General features: G+C 43.4%; 1 protein-coding gene across 7 annotated transcripts in view; it reads right to left on the bottom strand.

The window, feature by feature from the left end:
* LOC120805079 (far upstream element-binding protein 3-like) overlaps positions 1-8938 on the bottom strand; it is a 33337-nt gene extending 24399 nt beyond the window's left edge. For 5 of the 7 annotated variants that reach the window (XM_040154933.1, XM_040154939.1, XM_040154936.1 and 2 more), the window contains exon 1: positions 8752-8938. In XM_040154933.1, coding sequence (XP_040010867.1) covers positions 8752-8844 — 93 coding nt within the window. In that variant the 5' untranslated portion in view covers positions 8845-8938. Of the gene's footprint in view, positions 1-8355; positions 8431-8751 lie in introns of those variants that run through there. The other 2 variants (XM_040154937.1, XM_040154938.1) reach the window with 2 other exon arrangements.
* Between the last annotated feature and the right edge of the window lie 12020 nt (positions 8939-20958).

Here is a 20958-nt window from a genome sequence, read left to right as displayed (position 1 = left end):
AGTTCCAAGTCCCAGTTCAGGTTCCAAGTCAAATTCCAAGCCAAGACCAACAAGCCCTAAATCAAGTTCCAAGACAAGACGAACAAGTCCTCAGTCAAGACCAACAAGTTCAAAGTCAAATCCCACAGTGAATAGCAAGTCTGACATCAACACTTACAAAACCAAAATCAAGTCCCAAGTTGAGAACAACATGTCCCAAGTGAAGTCCGATACCTAAACTTGTTGTTTTGAGTCTTAAACAACTCATTGTGTAATTTTTAAGTAATTGAATGTCATTTAGAGTAACAGTTCATGATTACAGAAATAATGAACGCAGTGCTTGACCGGTTGAAGCTAAAAACAGACATCTATTAGAACTATACCGAAGTGGAAGCGTCAGCTCTCCTTACATCTCAGAATAGCATTCTGTCCCATAAAGAATCTGATGTTGCCTGTTTGCATTCATCTTGTGATTTACTGCCCTCTTGTGGCCACAGTAGGCTACTGTCTCTAGAAGCTGGGGGGGGGGTTATTTTCCTCCCACCTTGTTCTTTAACAGGAACCTTCCTAATAAGGTTCCTTGTTTGGCTGCAGACCGACTGAGCTCCTCTGCAGAGTCATGTTGGAGCAAGCAGCCACTGCAGATGTGATGTCGTCAGTCTGATAAGTTTCACAGATACTATGATGGAAATTACTAATAAATACAACAGAAAAGAAATGTTCAGTGTTAAACTGCGTTTTCTCTGAATGACATATAACATGCTCATAATGTTCACCGAGATGGATAAAACCTGTATTAAGGTTATAAGTCATGTGGTAATAGCAAATTATTTTCATTATTTCATTATTAATTATTTTGTCGAATAATCGATGAATAATTTAGTTTATAAAATGCCAGAACAGTCAAAAATGCCTTTTATAATTTTACTAATTTTCCAGAGCCCAAGGTGAGGTCAGAAAATCGTTTCTTTTAAGACCAGCACTCAAAAAAATCTAAAGATATTCCGTTGATTGTCACATACAAAACCTGCCAAAAGTTTTAGGATACCTCAATTTTTACAGCAGTTATTTAAATTTACATAATTCAATGTCTCATTGGTTCTGAAATTAAAGCATAGAACTAATAAAACCCTGCAGAAAAAAAAAAACCACAAGGAATCATGGAATCTAATCTAAATTTCTGACTCGTCCAGCAGCTGAACTCGCTCGTGATGTTTCTTTCTACAGTGGAAATCAAACATTGTTCAGAAAGTTGGTCCCAACACTGTTGCAGAAATTCCCACAGATGTGTTGCACCTGCAAGTTGCTTTGCTTTCACTTTCTCTCCATTTCATCCCAAACCAGCTCCATGTGGTTCAGGTCTAGAGAGTGTGTGCTGGTCTTCCATCATGTGAAGTCACCGTTTGGTTCTGTTCTTCTAACGTTCTGGGTCATTATCTTCTGTTACTTGACTTTTTCTCACCATCCATCTCCTCACACTGGAGAAGCTGGGACTAGGGAATGTTTGGCACTTTTGCTTGAAAAATAATTGTAATGATTAATCAATTGTCAAAATTGTTACCAATTAATTTTCTATTCATTTTCACTAATCAATTAAACAAATCAGCTGCTGATTTGTTTCAGCCCCAGCTGATCATTTCAGCCCTTGTTGTTTGTGACTTGCTTATCGCCTGTATACACAGCTGTACTTTTAAAACTGTTTAACTGAATTTGAAACAAAATTTTGTTCCATCAGACACACGAGTCAGATGATTGACAAACAGCTTAAACTCCATGTGTACCAGCCATAACTACACAATGTTCCAGCTGTACCACCTGAGTTTCAATATAGCACTGGAAATGTTCCACAGTTAGGGCATCGTCAGCATCATCTTCATCTTCATCTTCAGCCATCTCATTAATCTGACAATCGGATCTGACACCAGAGATTCGGGTTTTCATGGTGGATTTTACTCTGAGGGCCGGTTATCAGCGGCAGATACCAGAGTCCTGCTGTTTTCTGGCGGCCTGTCGGAGAAATGTCGACAGCGGTTTTCAGAGTTGTTCAGGTTTCTCTCGTCTACTGACTAAGGAGTCACTGAATCAACAGCACTACAGCTCATTCACAGCTATTAGCTTTTAGCTGAAAGCTGACCTCGCCTTGGCTGGAGAACACACTGCAAAACACACATGTACACACACACACACACACACACACACACACACACACACACACACACACGGAGGTAACCTTGAATGTCTTCATGATAAAGAGAAGCAGAGAAAAGAACAGCAGTAAAACCAGAGGAGATTACTCACAACACACACACCTAACATTCGCTGCTACACCTGTTCACACCTGTCAGCTGCACTCTGACGAAACCACTGTTTTATAAATATGACTGATACAACAGGGCGGCAGGATTAATCATATTAAAATCTTAAAATCATAAGATCTCGATTCATGCCTCTGTGACCTCTCATTCACGGTAACAACAGTTCTGACATACACCTGTATCAGCAGCGAGAGCCCTTGCATCAAACCAAACGCATCCCAATTTCACCAAGACACTTATGAAGGAGTGAACTGAGCGTACGATTTGATCGATGAGTCACCTGCCGACCTGAATCCCGATATATCTCATCTCATTATCGCTGTAGTTACCGATTATGGTTTAAATAGTCCCATTAAATATGTGCTCTTTGCTGTGTGATGTAGTCCCACGGCTCGCTTTCCCTGAGGATTAATAAACCTGATGGATATGTCATTAAAGTGTCACAATTTCCTCTGATGTTAGCGGAGGCAACAGTTGAAATGATTAGTGGATTATTAATTGTGATTTTATCAGAGTAAACTGAATATCTTTCTGTTTTGGACTGTAAGTCGGACAAAAGACACTTGAAGACATCACCTCGGGCTCCGGGAAGTTGTGATGGACATTTTTCCCACTATTCTTGACATTTCATTGACCAAGTGATTAAGTAACTGATAAATAAAATTGACAATTTGTCAAATTAACCAATAATGAAAATAATCATTAGTTGCAGCCCTGGTGGAGTCCCACTGCAGGAAATCCTTCGGTCACAGGCACATAAGTAACTTTACGTGACCGTGTAGAACCCTCGTCAACGGTCACAAAAAATGAAATACGATGAAGGTGTCAAAGCCAGTAAAACTTAACTTCGAGTAAATCGCTCCTCCTCAGCCAAACAAACATCCATGGTAGAGCCAGACACAGATCACGGTCATACACGACAAGTTCTCCGACACAAGGAGGCTAAAGAGGCTACGACGTGAACACAGACACAACTCTAAGCACCTCTGCATAGTGAGGGAGCAATGCTACGCTGGACAAGCACCACTCAATGCGCTGCTGCTGCTGCTGCTGCTGCTGCTGCTGCTGCTGCTGCTCTCATGTCATACAGTAACATGACCTGGCGAGCAGCAGTCGAGGCAGGAATGTGTCAAAGCCGTCATTTCGCTGAACCATGCAATCAACAAACGAGACTGTTTTTATCAGTCATGAATTAATTAAAGCTGCAACGCTAGTTGATTAGTCCATTAGCTGAGTGACAGAAAATGAATTGTCAACAATTTTTCAAGCAAAAATGCCAAATGTTTGCGGATTCTAGCTTCACAACCGTGAGAATTTCTTCAATACAGAAGAAAGTAAACTGAAATATCTGAGTTTCGGACAGCTGGTCAAATAAAACAAGCAACCTGAATACATCACCATCAGCTGTTACTGGTATTTTTCACAATTTTCTGATTTCTTTTAGACAATTAATCATTGATTAAGAAAATAACTGCCAGATGAATTGAAAAAAACTGCTGCACTACACTTTGTCACGGAAAGCCTGCCCTACACCAGCTTTCATTGGTCTGTGTGTTTCCTCATGAAGGTTTTCTGTCTCGAGTGTTTCTAGGAGCTGAAATATGTTCCTGTTTTCTGCCCAGATTCTGTGATAAATGAGGATGTCCTGCTGAACTGGACGGAAACATCTGAACCTCAGCATTTACAGAAACATATTAAATATATTATTTTATTAGCATTCAGCAGCTACAGCTTGACTGTGGCTAAGACACGTGATACGCTTTATCTTAATGCTAGTTTTTTCTGATGAATGACTATTACAAATTTACGATTGGTTTTCTGTCGACTGACTAACAGTACATTTTCTCTGCAGAGGTTTTGACGTGTGAGTAGTAAAATCACAGGCGTAAATAATAAAATGAACAATGTCTGAATTCAGTTTCAGGGTCCTGCTATTGTTCATCCGCCCAATGTAATGTTATTAGCAGCTGTGACAAGCTATGGCTAACCACACTACCTCAGCTACCATTAATGTATATCTATATTGGGTTTTCTTAATTAACCAGGAAAGCCTTGTTTTTTCAGAGTGCTCTGGCCAAGAAATACAGTGGTAACACCGAGAGATACAGACAATACAAGACAGAAAACACAAAATAACACAAAAATACAAAAGGCGACAACACAATCTGCCTACATAATCACAACCAGACATAAATGTCAGTGTAAAAACAAATAGCTGATTTCCTGAGGTTACCAGGTTTGGGACCATTATGCCTGTATAGAGACCAAAACCAAAACCTGTAACCTACACTTTACCTGGAGATTCTGCACAAAGTACTGGGATGGATGGATGGATACACCGTTGTTTGGCAAGACATAGTTCCAGGTTGCAAGTCCCCTTAATACCACAAGCGTTTTTTTCTACATTTCTGTTTGTGCATAGACTAAACAAACCAGATACGTGTTAATCATTGATCCTAACATTTGGCAGACACTGTGCACATTAACCAGTTGTAACCCAAATAATTTGCCTCCAATGATTTTTAGAATCCGGCCAAATTACCATTAGATTGATTAGTTTTACCATCAGTTTGAGGGGAGTCGGGACACGATTCATTTACGATTAACTGCCTTAAAAATCACCAGTCTGGCTGTTGGACGATCAGATGATTTCAGGGGGACGGAAATTTTGGTCGTCCGTCTGCAGTTCGTAGTAAGTACTTCTATAAGACTTTTTAAAAAACCTTTTAATTAGAATGAAATTCAATACCTTTTTCCCAGCCATAGTGGTTGATGAATGACAGTAAACAAACAATAAGGCCTACAATTATTTATTTATTATCCTAGTAACATAATTAATCAATTAATTTGACCTGGACCCATGTATAGATTACATGGAACAGTCCTATGGGGCACGGGTCCAGAGACGCAAAACGACCACACAGAGACGGGCCTAGGGGGCACAGGTCCAGACACCCGAGAGGTCAGAGGCCCCTGGACCAGAGCCACTGTCTCAAGTGACCGTTAATATCTCGTTTGAAAGTCATAGAGCTCAGTTAGAGGAGACAAAACAAGCACAAAAACACACAAAACGACCACAAAGACAAAAATCCAAATGAGACTCAAAATGACCACAAAGACACAAAACTACCACAAAGCTACACAAAATGACCACAGAGATTAAAAAAGACTAAAAACAGACATTTTGTGTCTCTTTCAGTCCCCTACAGTCAGGTCCATCAATATTTCGACAGTGATGCAATATTTGTATTGCTGGCATCGATAAAATAATTGATAAGCTCAGAAGCATACGATTCTGATGGAACTGGTTCTCAACTGGCACCGGTTCAAATTCCCAACCATCATCTTATGTACAGCTTGGTCCATAAATATTTGGGAAGTGACACAGTTTTCGTAATTTTGTCTCTGTACACTTCCGCAATGGATTTGAAACAAAGCCATTGCAAATATCACATTAACTGTTGAACATTTACAGCCATTTTTATACATAGTCCCTTATTTTCAGAGGCTCAAAAGTAACTGGAAAATTGACAACTGATCAGTTTCATGTCCAGCTGTGGCCTGTTCCCTTGTTGTTTTATGACAAATTAAGCGGATAAAAGCTCTGGAGTTGATACCGAGAGTTGAATTTGCATTTGGTAACTGTTTTTGGGAACTCTCAGTATTTGGTCCGAAAAGATGTTTATGCAAATGAAGGAGGCCATCATTAGGCTGAAAAATACCCTACAAACCTATCAGGCAGACGGCAGAAACTTCAGGAGTGGCCAAATCAACAATTTGGTTCGTTCTTAAAAAGAAGGAATGAACTGGCGAGTTCAGCAACAACAAAAAGGCCTGGAAGACCACGGGAGACAACTGAAGTGAATGATGGAAGAATTCTTTCCTTGGTGAAGAAAAACCCTTCACAACATCTGGCCAGGGCACGAATCCTCAGCCGCTTCCAGGGCTGTGTTCTGTGACTTTGTGCTGACAAAAGTGAGAGTGAAATACGTCTATTTATTATGTTTGATAAACGCCAACGTTTAGAAACTGCAGTTCGGAGACGATAACCTTGTTACATGTGAACACGCATTCACGGAGTGAACGTCGCACTTTCCAGCCGCGATCTGTGGAGACCAGGCCAGACAATATATGGGCGTGATGGAGCTCCTCACAGGCGCATTGATTATCTAGTCTTTCAGTCTACTTATTCTTAGACCGATAGATGGAAAAAACTGTTTTAAAGAAGGGAGGATTGTAGTGGGATCACTGGGGTGTCAGGTGTGACTGTTGCAAAAACCCACGTCGGCCTACTTTTGTTCCACAGAAAATCGTTAAGGGAATCGATAAAGAATCGGCATTGGGTTTTACTCGTCAATGCCCAGGGGCCTCTTGTCTGATAATCTGTAACAGTCTGGACTCAGACAGGCAGCAAACAACTGTTGGATAGATTAACCAATTTAAAAAAAATTAATAATTCATTTCTTCATTTTTCAGTTTTTGCTAAAATCAAGACGTGTCCAATCTGAGTGAATAAAAATTAGAACTAAAGTTACTGCCAACAGCAGGAGGGAAAATATATTCACGAGCTTTGTAAATGAAATTTAAGGCGTTTTAATTGCGCCTAAGGCCTTTATCTGAGGGAACTGAACTCAGTCATTTTTAGAGACTTTGCTTGAACATCTCAGCTGTGTGATCTAGTGTCTAAAGCTTGGCCAGTTTCTTCACACCTCCTCATGTACAGTTGGATGCACCTGAACTGAACACATTAGTTACAGACGACAGTACCGTGAGTAACGCGGGGAGTCTGTAAGATACAGAAATATTTCAGTTTAAATAATAATCACACTGTGGTCGCTGAAAGATTCCGTTAAAACACTCCGGATGCAGGGCCAGATCAACCTCCTGAGGGGCCCCAGGGCAAAAGTGTGTTGTTGGGCCCCTGTTGAACCCCACTGTACATGTCAGGTTCATTATTTCCTCAGACATCTAGAAAGCAACCGGTACTGTAGAGCTGCAATTGTTAGTTGATCAGTTGATTAACTGAAAATGGCAACAATTCTGACAACTGATCAATCGTTTCAGTCGTTTTCTTAAGCAACAGAACCAGAGTTTCTCTGGTTCCGGCTTCTCAGTGCGAATCTTCGTGTTTCCTCCGACAGTGAACTCAACATCTTTGTGTTTCTGACCGTTGCTCAGACACAACAAGACGTTTGAACGTGTTCACTTGGGCTTCGGGGGGAAATGAGGCATTTCTCGCTCTGTTCTGACGTTTTATTGGCCGATCGATCGATCGATTATCAAAGAAAATAACCGTCAGGCGTATCGATAATGAAGACAACTGTCGGCTGCAGCCTCACAGTTCTCCTCTGGTGGACTAATACGACCTCACCTGAGGTTTTCCGTCTGTTAAGGACTCAACACACAGAGAAAATTACTTTACGACAAACCGCCTCAATATAAACTAAAATAGTTCAAGTCCTCAAAGTGGATTCCGACACGGAGTCCCGCTACAAGACCAGGACCGAGGACGGAGGACCCGATAAGCGGATGTTCTACTGCAGAGGATCAAGGTTCTAACAAATATACGATTAATTGAATTACGTAGACAGAAAGGGTCCAGACTAAACCTGGGGCAGCTGCCCACTTTGCCCGGTTGTTGATCCAGTCTTATTTGCATGAAACAAACTTCGGCACAGAGATGAATCCAGTTTATCAGCGAGTATGTGCACATACAGGAACACGCTGCTGGTTCCCACACAGTGAGACGTCCTGTCTGTCTCTCTGTCTGCCTGCCTGACCTTCTCCCTTTCTGTCTGTCTGTCTATAGGAAGCAGACACACCTCCCCTCCTCTGTATATGGTTCTGAGGCTGTTGCATAACGCCTGCCTACTCTCTAACCAACTTACAGTAAACAGCAGCCTATAAGGGGGGGGTGGTGGTGTCGGTGTCGAGGGTGGGGGGTTCCAACTCTCTTATTAACTCCTGGAAAGCAGATGAAGCTTTAACAATCTGAACGCACTCATTTCAGTGCACCCCCCCGGCCCGTTGGGGACAGTTTGTGGGAGATTAAAGTCCTCACCGTTTCCACCGTGTTTCTGTCCCGCAGCCCAACAGGTTGTCTGCTGCCTCAGTGACACGTGTGGCCAAACTTCTGTCCTGCTCCCACCCCCCACCACCGCCACCCCGGTCCCACTGCGCTCCCCTCCGGGTGACAGCTCCACAAAGTCCCCCTAAACTAACTCCCGGACCCTGTCAGCCCGGACAAAGTGTGTAAAACCGGCCACAAGTCTAAGTCTGAACAGCTTTCCGAGCTAGTTAGCATGCTAGTGTGTTTGTGAGTGTGTGTTGACGGAGCATAAGTTCGGAGCAGCAGCAGCACAACACGGGAGAATTCGAATAAAAGTGCTTTGGCTCGATCTAAACGGCCCGGTTCGGCCCGGAACGGGTGTGTGCCGAGCCCCAGTAGAGTTGTTACCTGCCGGGCCCTCTGTAAAACATCGGCCAGGCCGTCTGACTTCAGCCCCGGCTGGTTCATCGAGGCCTGTCCCTGCACCAGCTCCGCCATCATAGCGCCAGTAGCTAGCCGTTAGCCGTTAGCTCTTAGCCGGATTAGCTCGAGCTGCTAGCTGAGCTGAAGCTGCCGTCAGAGAGCGCTTAGAGACGAGACGTCTCACTCCGAGGGCTTTTTCAGGAGCCACAAGGAAGTAGACCAACCTACTGGCAGAATGATGTACAGCGCTTTTGTACATGATCGTGTTCGGTATCCGCTGCTTTTCTTAAACTTGTATTTGTATAAATCGCATCAGTGCATCAGTGTTTGTATCTGGCACAGTGCATCTTCTCTCTTTGAATGAGAGGAAAGTTTTTTGGTTTCACATGGTCCCTGCTAAATACAAATGCAATGGACTACAAACCAGATTTAGGGCTGTGGGTTTTTCATTTATAAGACAAATGGCAGTGGTGGAAGAAGTATTCAGGAAATACTCCATTACATGTAAAAATCCTGCGTTCAAAAACTTCCTGGGTAAAGGTGCAGGAGTATTATTAGCAAAATATACTTAGAATATTAAAGCAAAAGCAAAAGTACTACAAATGCAGAGCCCAGGGCCCCTGTCAGTGTTGTACTATCACTGAGTCACGGAGGCTTCAGCAGCATCTTTCCGTTGGAGCTGCTCCAGGTGGAGCTATTCATATTTTAAGAAATGTAAAGTTTTCTTATCACCTGACATGGTGCCTTCCTCGACAGAAAAAAAACTGGCATCGCATCACACTCTTTTTCAATCAACAATGATTTTCTGCATCAGTGTTAATGACAATATATAAAGAGAAACATTAATAGACAGTGCATCAACTGCAAACATTCTCTCAGTACAAGGTTTGCAGACCGGTTGATTTTTAGAGGTTTTGTCTTTTAACGACAGAGTGGTTCATCCTGTTCATGGAAGATCTCTGCCGCTGCTCAGCTGTTGGCAACTCGCTGCTCTGTTTCCGCTTCCGCGTTCAGTCACGTGCTTCAGCCAGCTCCACAGGTGGAGAGAAGAGTGAAGTTTGAGAAGAAGAGGAAGAAGAAGAAGAGGAAGAGGAGTCTGATTGATCAGACTGATCGGAGTGATCGGATTGAGCGGAGGTTGAACCAGCCGCTGTCTGTCGGTAGCGCCTGTGTTCTCTCTGAGGTCACTGTGCTGTTTGTCTCTGTGACCTCTGACCTCTGACCTTTGTAAATGTTGCTGTAGAAGATTATAAAACAAACACAGATTCTGTCGCATTGACACTGTGAACTGTTCTGTGTTTAAAAAGTGATTGTAAAATGGATTAAGTTTGGGCGGTGAAAAATAAAGTTGGGCCGCCACTAATGATTACTTTCATGATCAGTTGATCCGTTGATTATCTTCTTGATTAATCGATTGATCTTATGTCCAATAAAATGTCAGAAAATAATGACAAATGCATCGGTCCAAAAAACCCACGGTGACACATTTAAACGTCGTTTAGTCCGACCGTTAGTCCAGAACCCAGAGACGCTCAGGCCACGTCCTCATTAAACCGGCTGAATCTGTAAACGGAGACTTTACTAAACGACACCGCGGCTGCTCAGCGAGGGTCGGAGCTGCGGACAGTGAGGTGAAGACAAGCCCGTCTGTAGAGCAGATTCAGAAACAACAGACGCTGAAAACAGGGAAGGCCGAGGATCGACGGACACAGTCAAGTAAAATCACCGACAAACCCAGGACAAGATCATTCAACAAAACAGCACCGCACAGAGAAGAACAAAATAAAAACAAAGGAGGGAATGTCGTCACCATGGTTGTTAGAAGGCCAAAGAAAAGAGATGAGTGTGTGTCAGGCCTGGGTCGGGGGGGGGTCTAATAGTGAGGTCAAAATCTCCAGTCGCCTTTGGGGTTGAACCTGGGAGCGTGGGCCAGAGAGCAGCGATTGGTCGGCAGCTGTGAGGGTCTGAGGTGGAGCTAAGAGATGAGAATGGCTCTGCTGCGGGTCCTGGGTTGAACAGCACGTTCCCTCCAAACGTTTTCTCTCATCGCCGGGTGTGTCAGAGGTGTTACCCAATCAGCAGCGACGTACACGGCAGGGTGTTCAAACCTTGTCTCTGCGTTCTGTCGGGGCTGAACGTGCCGCCGGCGTCGTCCACGCAGAGCGTTAGAAACAAATCTTAAAATCCGTTCCAAAGAGCGGTACAGCTTTTCAGGGTTTCCACCGCCATGGTAACTTATGCTGCACACCTGACCTGCTCCGGAGCAGGTCGTGTTCCAGGTAACAGATCAACACCTATGAAAGCTCCGCCTACTGACCAGTCAGATCTCCTAGAAATGACATCACCGTTTTCCCGGACAATGAGAGGGGCTCGTAGGAGGACTAGATGTTCACAGCCAACGTATTTTTTAACGGCAGCAGAGTTTCAGGAGGTGTTCGGGCTGGATGGACGACTGTCTCGCTAGAGACCAGGTCCACATCCAGAGTCCCGCCTGTGGTTCGGACAACGACAGCTCGGTGGTTCTGGTTCGGTGTAAGTAAACAGGTTGCGTCTGAAGTTTTTCTGTGTTAAACCAGACCAGGATCTTTCCCGAGCCTGAACCAGCTGCTGTGAGAGTCTAACCGGAACCGTAAACCGGTTTCGTGACGCTGGAGTCTCTACAGGTGGATGTCGCGCTGCAGGATCAAACATTCTGGTGGAAAACAAACTCGTTGTCTGTGAAGATTCGACTGATTCGTTCAGTATCGACGTGTTTGTGACTTAAATATGTAAAAGAGCAACATTTCCTCGTCATGTTCGTAGAAAACCTGATCTGGTCCCAGTTACGTTTCCTACGGGACATGTTGCTGTTGCAGTTCAGTTGTACAGAAACATCATTTGTAGGAGACAGGGCTGGTTTATGAGTTTGAGATTGATCATTATTTTGTCCTGGTTCAGTGTAAATGAGACCAACGAGATGTTGAACTCAGCTGCATGAAGATGGTCACAGAGCAGGAGGTTTAACAGACCGAGTAGCAAGAAGTCAAGACGTCTCCTGTGATCACACATTTTAAATATCGATCACGCAGCAGAACGTTCGTCATAAAATCCAGATGTTACCAGCTGTCTCTGGGATGCAGTTTGGTTGTTTAACTGAAAAGAGACGTAGCTGTTTTCATGTTGTCCAGGTGTCTGACTCTGGACAGAGCTCTCTGCTAAAACCACCCGGACACTCTGTCAGTGTGAACGCAAACTGTTTTCATCTGGAAACGGTGTTTTAAACGGTTTAGACGGCTTCATGTAGACGGAGTCTCGGTCCATCAGGTCAAGTTTTGGCATCTTTTTTTTTGGTTCCAAACATTTCTTTAACAACGAATTGATTATGAAAATGGATAATTTTTGTCAGCTCCAAAATGAAGTGAAAGAAAATTATTGGAGAGACTTTTCAGTGAAATCGCAGCTACATCCAGATATCAAAGATAAGAAAAGATAAGAATATAAAAGTACCAAACATACGATGGCGAATATAACAAGGAAGAAAAGTGTGAAGAATGAAGGAGATACTGTTCAGATATAAATATCAACATGGAAATATCACAATAAGGCCTCAGATAAAAATCCTGAGTTGTGAAATAAGATGGATATGGAATCGTTATATTTCACGATTACAAATTATTGTGCAATTTTAGTTTTTTGCTTTTGTTATCTGATGTTTTTACTCCTGCTTTTATTTTGTTATTGTTTGTGCTATATGAATGAATGAATATTCTTTTAACCCGAGTCTCACAAACCTAAAGCCTACATGAGTTTACAAAACACCACTTAAATCACCTTCATATGCAGAGAAAACAGTAAGTGGTCCTGTAATGGTGCATATTCATAAACACATTTACACTTCATTCAGACAGTCAACCGGGGGCCTCGAGACCCCTGAGGGTCCGGGGTCCAGGAGCAGTCGTCTGTGTTGCCCGGTTGGTGTTCAGGGCCCATATTTAATATAAAAAATCCTTCACTTTTACTCACAAACTCAGAGTGAAAACTATTTATCAAACGAGTTTTGACTTGAGAAGTTTCTTCTGTGTCAGAAAATCCCCGATGACAGCGGCACAGGGACGGAGCCCGGTCTGATAATACCGACGGAAGCTCAGAGACAGGATGTTCCAGCACTCGTTCTTTTTTAGTCGTTTATCACCGGAATAAATCCGACCCTGATGTGATTCACAGTCTCCGATCATCTTTAGTCTGCTCTCGTCAGCGTGGAACTAAATTCTCCTCGTGATCTGGTTTCTCTGAGGAACCTCGTCCACCGGCAGCAGAACGTCTCTCAGCAGAGTTTGGTTTCCTGTGGTTTCTTCCCTGTTTCTAAATTTAAACCTTATAAATAAACCAGACCGTTGTTATTTATTCCTGCAGATAAAATGATGAACTTTTAAAAAAACCACAATTCTACATGTTCTTGCAGAAAAACAAAAGCACTGAATAAACTGTGAGGATTTTTTAAAAGGCAGCTGTCGGGTCGATCTACATCTCTGCTTGGTTGTTCCTTCTCTGATCAGACGTACGATCAATCATGTGATCGATCATGTGATCAATCATGTGATCCGGTGAGAGTTGGCTGTACGTGGGAGGAGGTCGCTGATAAATGTGTCTCACTGCTCAGACTCAGACAACAGCTGTTTTACTCTGACGTTGGTTCTTTGTCACTTCTGTCGAGTCGTTGCTACAAGTCGGATCCGTACGGGACCTGGTCTTGACAGGACGCTGACAGATCAGAGGAGACACAGTTCTAGAGTAAAGTGACATGTCATTAAAGGTCAGAGGTCATTACAACATCAGCAGGTGGATAAAAGTTTGAAAGTCTGTTCTTTGCATCCTCAGAAAACACGACTCCTCATTTCAGCTTCCCACAGAAACCGAGTGAGAGCTCTGACTTGAACTCAGAGGATCGCTGAGACGCTGAAGACCCGCGGTGACCCCGTGACCTCACTGTGACCTCTCATGACATCAGATGACCTGCCCCACACACGTACACACACACACACACCTGGCAGGTGGTGTCGGATGGTCAGATAGGTCAGATCCACCTGATGGAGCCGAAACTGAAAACAAAATATCCAGCTGTTTGTTTCTTTGTGGGTAAAAATGTCTCAAATAATTAAAGACCAGCTTCACTGTAAAAAGAAACTATTTGTTTTAACTTAAAAATTTTAAGGCGACTGAATTGATTCAAAACAAATAAACTTTTCTAGTCAAGTAACCTTGTTATTGATTCAGTTGTACTTAAATCCTTTAGTTTCTGTAACTTAATCACTATCGAGTTCCTGAAGAATTCTCCGGTTGATTCAACACAATCTCTCTGTTTCTTTCAACTGGAAATTCAAAGCTGAAAATGCTTCGGTTTCTCCCGCTGCCTTTGAAATGTGAGTCAACTGAGCTGAGGTTAAAAAGTTGGTTCAACGTTGTTTCATGAGTTTTGAAAATGTAAAACTCACCGAGTTAAGTTCACCGAGCCGGAGAAAACAAGCTCAACTCTGACAGGGGTTGTCAGAGTTCTGGTCCCAGAGTGGACCCTGATGTGGATCAGAGTTGATATTCTACTTCAGGGGAGCAAATTTCAGTAAACCTCGGGTTTTAGGGGCCAATATGCCCACTTGGTAATGCAGCCTGGGTCATTATTGATTATTAATCTGTAAAAATATTTCAGTTCTAAAACCTATAGGAAGCTGACGCCCCAGATGTGTACATCTGTGAGTCTTCAGTAGGAACCAATGGGCTCGGAGCTGAGGACAGAGACAGAAAGTGCAGCAGTTTTGCTTGTAACAGAGAGGTTCTGCATTGTGGTAGTAGTACATATACTTAAAGATAAAGGATGTGAATACTTACTGAACCGTGCTCTACTGCACTCTGTCTTTCAGTCTCTCTCTCCATCACACACACACACACACACACACACACACACACACACACACACACACACACACACACACACACACACACACACACACACACACACACACACACACACACTCAGTCCTTTTATATTTTCTGTTAAACTGCATTGATGTGTGTGTGTGCGAGAGAGAGAGAGAAAAACCCCATATGGTCCAACAAACAAGACCCCAATTATTAGCAGCACACACACACACACACACACACACACACACACACACACACACTGCAGTAGGTCTTTAATGCCACTTAAGGCTATTAGTGTTTCCTGTTGACGTCCAACAACAGGCTCTTCACAAGCCATCATTTTCCACTCTGCAGACCTCTTTATGTACACACAAGCACACACACACACACACACACACACACACACATACACACACACACTCATACAGATAGACAGGTAGCTGAGCGATCAGATGTTTCACTATAATCCTCAATATTTTTTTGTGTCATTGCAAAAATCATCTGCTTCACATATAAAATTTCTACATTTATCAGTGTAGTTTTCTATAAATTAAAGACTGAGATAACGTTTGGTGACACATGACAAAGTAGAATAAAACAAAATAAACACCTGATAAATGGGCACAGAAACAGTAGATGCAGACACCTACACACAGGACGGATCGGCAGGATCGCTGAGTCAGATGTTGTGACCTTCGCAAGACGCCAGATCTCAACACAAATGAACGGTTAGGGAACATCTGGAGAGGGATGCGTCCTTTAGGAGGTATAGTGGACTTTGAGGAGGCTCTCGGGGTCCTTTGGATGGTTTCAGTTGTTCTTTAGGGGGATCTGAACATCGTGTAGGAGGATCTCGTCCTTTAGGAGGCTCTAGTGGTCACAGAGAAGGTTCTAGAGGTCCTTTATGAGGTTCTAGAGTCATTGAGGAGAATTTAGAGGTCACTTAGGAGGTTCTAGTGGTCCTTTGGGAGGTTCTGGTGTCATATTGGAGCTTCTAGAGGTCCTTTATGAGGTTCTAGAGTCATTGAGGAGAATTTAGAGGTCAGAATTTACAGAAGGTTCTAGTGTCATTGAGGATGTTCTAGAGGCCCTTTAGGGACACTTTAGGGGTCACTGCCAAGAATTTAGAGGTTCTTTAGGTTCAGGAGATCACTGAGTTGGTTCTAGATGTCCTTTAGAGGGTTATAGTGTCATTGAGGAGGCTCTAGGAGTCCTTTGGATGGTTTCATTTGTTCTTTAGGGGGATCTGGGCATCATTTAGGAGGTTCTCGAGGAGCTTCTTTACATGGTTCTAGAGGAAAACCAACCAAAAAATCCTGCAGCCTTAGTTTGATGAAAAGGTGCTTCGGAGTGCAAAGAATGAAATGAAAACGTGGTGATACTTATTTTCACAATTTCTGTCCGTGAATTCTGTCTAATGGTAGAAATGAAAACTGCTTCGATTTCTTTTCAGTTGTGTCATGTTCCCACTTGTGAGATATTGACTTGCACTGTTATTATAACTGATAGATATGATGGAGAACAGACCAAAAATATGTCCAGAGTTGGAATAAAGCAGAATAATCCTGAAAACCATTTCAATTCAGTTCATTGTTACTTGGTTCAATAGTGTTGAAAAAACCCCCAGAAATTATCCACATGATTAGACGACAAATCGGCCTCTTTCAACACACACACACACACACACACACACACACACACACACACACACACACACACACACACACACACACACACACACACACACACACACACACACACTTGTACTTCTATCTTTGTGAGGACACTCACTGACATGATGGCTTCCCCAGCCCCTCACCCCAAACCATAACCTAAACCTGATTCTAACCTGAACCCTGAAACCAGGTCTGAACCCCCAACAGGCCTTTGAATATGTGAGGACCAGACAAAATGTCCTCACTCCCAGCGTCTAAAACTCAAACTGGTCCTCACAATGATAGAAGTACAAGTACACACACACACACACACACACACACACACACACACACACACACACACACACACACACACACACACACACACACACACACACACACACACACACAGACAAGCCTTTCAGTTCACGGACCATTTGACTCTAATACTCGCTCTCTCCTCTTTATCTTTAACCCCCCTCCGTCTCTCTCTCTCACTGGGCGGGCGAGGCCACGTCCCCCCCACTGGGCTCTGCAATAAGATGCATCGACACATCGACACACGCCATCGGAGCCGCCGCCGCCATTTAACGGCAAAACAGATACATGGCCAGAAGTATGTGGACAGCTGAACACATGACGGCGTATCACGTGACTGTGGCTCCATGTTCATTAATGTGCTGCTCTAACAGCCTCCACCCTCCTGGTTTCAGTCTGTCCTGCAGATGTGGAAGCTGCAGAGGTTGCGATTTGGTTCCAGACTCAGCACACAGAGCACTGAGTTTCACGGTCCTCTGAAAACCACGTACCAAAACAGAACCTGAGAGACAGGAAAAGGATTAAACTTGACTAGCAACGACATTCCTCATGAAACATGTTTCCAATGTGATCTCTGAAGGTCTGACATGAAGCCAGTCTTTCCAGGGGAAGTTTATCTTGTACATTTTTCCAAGCCCAGGTTGCATAATAAGGAAATGCAGTTTTACCGAGATCTGAGCAGACTGCAGGAACACTGAGGACGATCCATGTAGGTGACCTGGACTGACGGCTGTCAGAAACAGCAGAAAGCATTTCACTGAGGTTGGCAAGAGGTTTACCAAGGATGGCTGTACAGATGAAAAGTCCATCTGAAGTCCATCTAGTTCGCGTGAGTTCTGGTTCACATGTTCAAAATAAAACATAGGGATGAATGATAGACGGGATGGAGCCTACAAAGCAATGTGTCCGAACAAGATATTTCCTGCTGCAGACGGAAAGGATTTCTTAAAGCAAAAATAAAAAGTTTCAGTTTGTTAATTTATTATCCAGCCATACTCCAAGATATTTGTCTACAGAGACTTTTCCAATTCAATTCCTGCAAGAGTTTAAAGACTGATGTGATCCGCCTTCAGCACAAAATGTGCGGGGTTTCTGGAGAAAGTCGTACATTTGTTTAAGGCTCATATTAATTGGTGAAATAATAACTGGAGTGTGTGAAATAGGGTTTGGAGGTCAGTAACAGTCCGATCTAAAGAAGGAGTAACTTTACAACATGTATCATCTGCGGACAAATCCATCTTTGCTGGCTGTATGTCCTTTCCAATACTGTTAATAGAGACAGAAACAGAACTGGTTCCAGTGTAGAGCCTTGTGGTACACCTTTTAGGATCCAATGAACTTCAGACTCCACATTAGCACTTCGTGTTCTGTCTGAGAGGTAGTTTCTGAACCAGCCCGATGAAACCAGTTGGCCCCGGACTCCGCATAACAACTTGTGATCGACTGAGTCAAAAGCCTAAGACAGATCAACAGTTACAGCGGCACAACGTTGTTCTTTATTGAGCGAAGCACTGACGTAACTCATGTCCTGCTCTCAAACCAGACTGAGCGTCACGAAGGAACACGTAATCCTGACCTGAACTCTGTCTGCCGCTCAGGAGCGAGGTGGGGCTTGGGTAGCATTTTACCGAGGCTCATTCCATGATCAGATCAGACCTCCAGTTTTGGAGCGTGAACTGGCAGGACCCTGGACCGCGTCACCAGGGGGGAGAGACTTCATTCGGCTGTCGCTGCCTCTGATACCAAAAATCCAAACCTCATTTCCAAGTCAGAAATGTTTGCCTGTTTCTACTTTCATAACTAATTTGTTTGACAAGTAGTTTGTCACGGTGTGGAAAAAGCACACGTCCTGATGAGCCACGTTACGGACACACTGACCAGGGCAGAGCCACATTTACAATAACTAATGACGAGACATTAGATTTTAAATAGACTGCATGAATTTCTTATTGTAGCATTAGAAATGTTAATGGCTATTTATCAGTTTTTTGATTCAAAAAAACTGTCAAGTTTTTGTTAAATTGAGCCGATAGGTTCAACTGTAATCGACAAAAGAACGTGTACCTCTGTGCTAATTAGGCCCCCGAACTGTTTGAATGTGATCGGGTCAGTCGGTTTTTGTTTGTGTTGAACAGCACACAGCGTTTGAGACAGACAGGTACGATCAGACAGACAGATGATCAGAGGTTTGTGTGTGTATTACTGCAGGCTGCTGCTTTTAGACGACTCATTACTGAGACCTCCTGTGGACTGAATCCATTACACATTACAGAGACGGCAGAGACACGCCCAGACTCATCCCAGCACATCTAAATGTATGGAGCCACAAACCTTCCTCCTGGATCTCCACATTTTAAGGCGTTCAGTCCACCGAGCACACTCTGAGCAGACCGCACGTAAAAACACAGAAAACACCCCGCTGCACGCTGACGATGGAGGCTGTCAGTCTGCAGAGACGGCGGAAGTTCGGTTTCACAGCCTCGACTGAGACCACTGAACATCAGGGGAGTGTCACTTTACCCCCAACACATCGGCTCCATATTCAAAGCCTGATCTGGTATTTTAACTCTACTGTCGACGGAACCCAGCCGTCGCAGGTGGTATTGTAGTGGCATAATGAATGAACTTTTTAAATTAAATATCTGCAAAATTGCTTGTGCTGAACACGTCTGCACAATGTCCACTCACAGCACCTAAAGGATGATTCAGCTTGTTTGTGGCTCTCTTTAGACCCACAGCTCTTGGTCCAGGTTCAGGAGAGATTGTGGTCTCAGGGTTAAATATTGACAAAGTCAATGCTGACTTAAAGGACCAGACAGGACGAATTTTGTTTTTCCTTTATCAGTGCAAAGAGACATAGCACAAAAAAGGACAACTGACGCAGACAATATACAGAAAACAAAACGGGCGAAACAAACGGAGGTTAGGATTTGAATTTGAGACGGTATTTTAGTTGTTCATGTCAATGGGAGAGGTACGTACCGTTTCCTATTTGTACGCGTTTCTCTGCGTGTATGGAACGATAAGTTGACTTCATCAACATTTAACTGAAACCAGAATCGTTCCCTGGCCGTCCAACCCTGAATACCTCTCTTCACATTATTGTCCCAGGTCATGAACGCCCCCCGGGGAGCCCAGCCCTGAGTCTGACGACCATGGATGCTGGTAGGTTCTGCAAAACCGACCATTATTTGTCACTTTCTACAATAAGTATGCATGGAAACTACACTTTGGTTAATAAAAAGGAGAGATAATAATACACGGTAATCTATTACAAATCCAAATCCAGAGTATAAATGTTACTATTACTGGTATAACATTATTAGTTTTCTTATTAGTTTTATTGTTTTACAAAAACCTTTGTATCGTATTTTTAAATTGTACAGTTGTAAGAAATGCGTTGTTGTAATAAATAATGTTTGACCCTACGAACTAACAGACTGAAATTGCATTAATGTCAGTACAGAGAGTCTATAATGTTAGTTAATAGCATAAGGCTAGTGACTGTGAATTAAGAGCAGCAGAGGATGAAGACAGCAGGAACAATGAGGAGGAGGTGATGAAGAGGAGTCATGTTTATCCGATAGATGTCAAACTGAATACAAACAGCCTGATTTTACCTCCCGTCTGTCTGTGAGTGAATCTAAGTGATATTAAAGTGCAGTAAAGTCTTTACCTCCTGCTGCGAAAACTCACATCAGTTCTGAAAACAAAATGTCGTCTGTGGCTGCTCTCTCTTTTTCAATCTCCTCCACTTTAAATCTCCACTGCTGGTGATAGTCTCTGTCTCTGATGTCAGATTGAGTTCACACAGCAGCAACAGCAGCAGCAACAGCAGCAACAACAACAACAACAACAACAGCAGCAGCAGCAGCAGCAACAGCAACAGCAGCAACGACAGCAGCAACAGCAGCAGCAGCAACAATAACAACAACAGCAGCAGCAACAGCAACAATAACAACAACAGCAGCAACAGCAGCAGCAGCAGCAGCAGCAACAGCAGCAGCAGCAGCAGCAACAACAGCAGCAGCAGCAGCAACAACAGCAGCAGCAACAATAACAACAACAGCAGCAGCAGCAGCACTATTGCTGAGAGAGGCCTCTGTGTTTCTGTCCTTTTATTCATATTTATCCTTCACTTCTCTTTCACAGCAACAGACCGGCTCTTGTGCAGACACAGGTTTATCTGTATTAGACTCATTAATGCGGATGATTTCAAAGAGTGCAACGCCCACGCCGAAATGTCGAGACAGTGGTAAATCTCTAAAGCTTAGTCTTTATTTCGGACCACCAGGAGGCACAAACACTAAATCAAGCGCTGCTG

Source organism: Xiphias gladius, chromosome 19 (assembly GCF_016859285.1).
Source record: "Xiphias gladius isolate SHS-SW01 ecotype Sanya breed wild chromosome 19, ASM1685928v1, whole genome shotgun sequence".
Classification (NCBI taxonomy): Eukaryota; Metazoa; Chordata; class Actinopteri; order Istiophoriformes; family Xiphiidae; genus Xiphias; species Xiphias gladius.
Note: the sequence above shows the minus strand (reverse complement) of the source record. Positions and strands in the feature narration are given on the sequence as shown.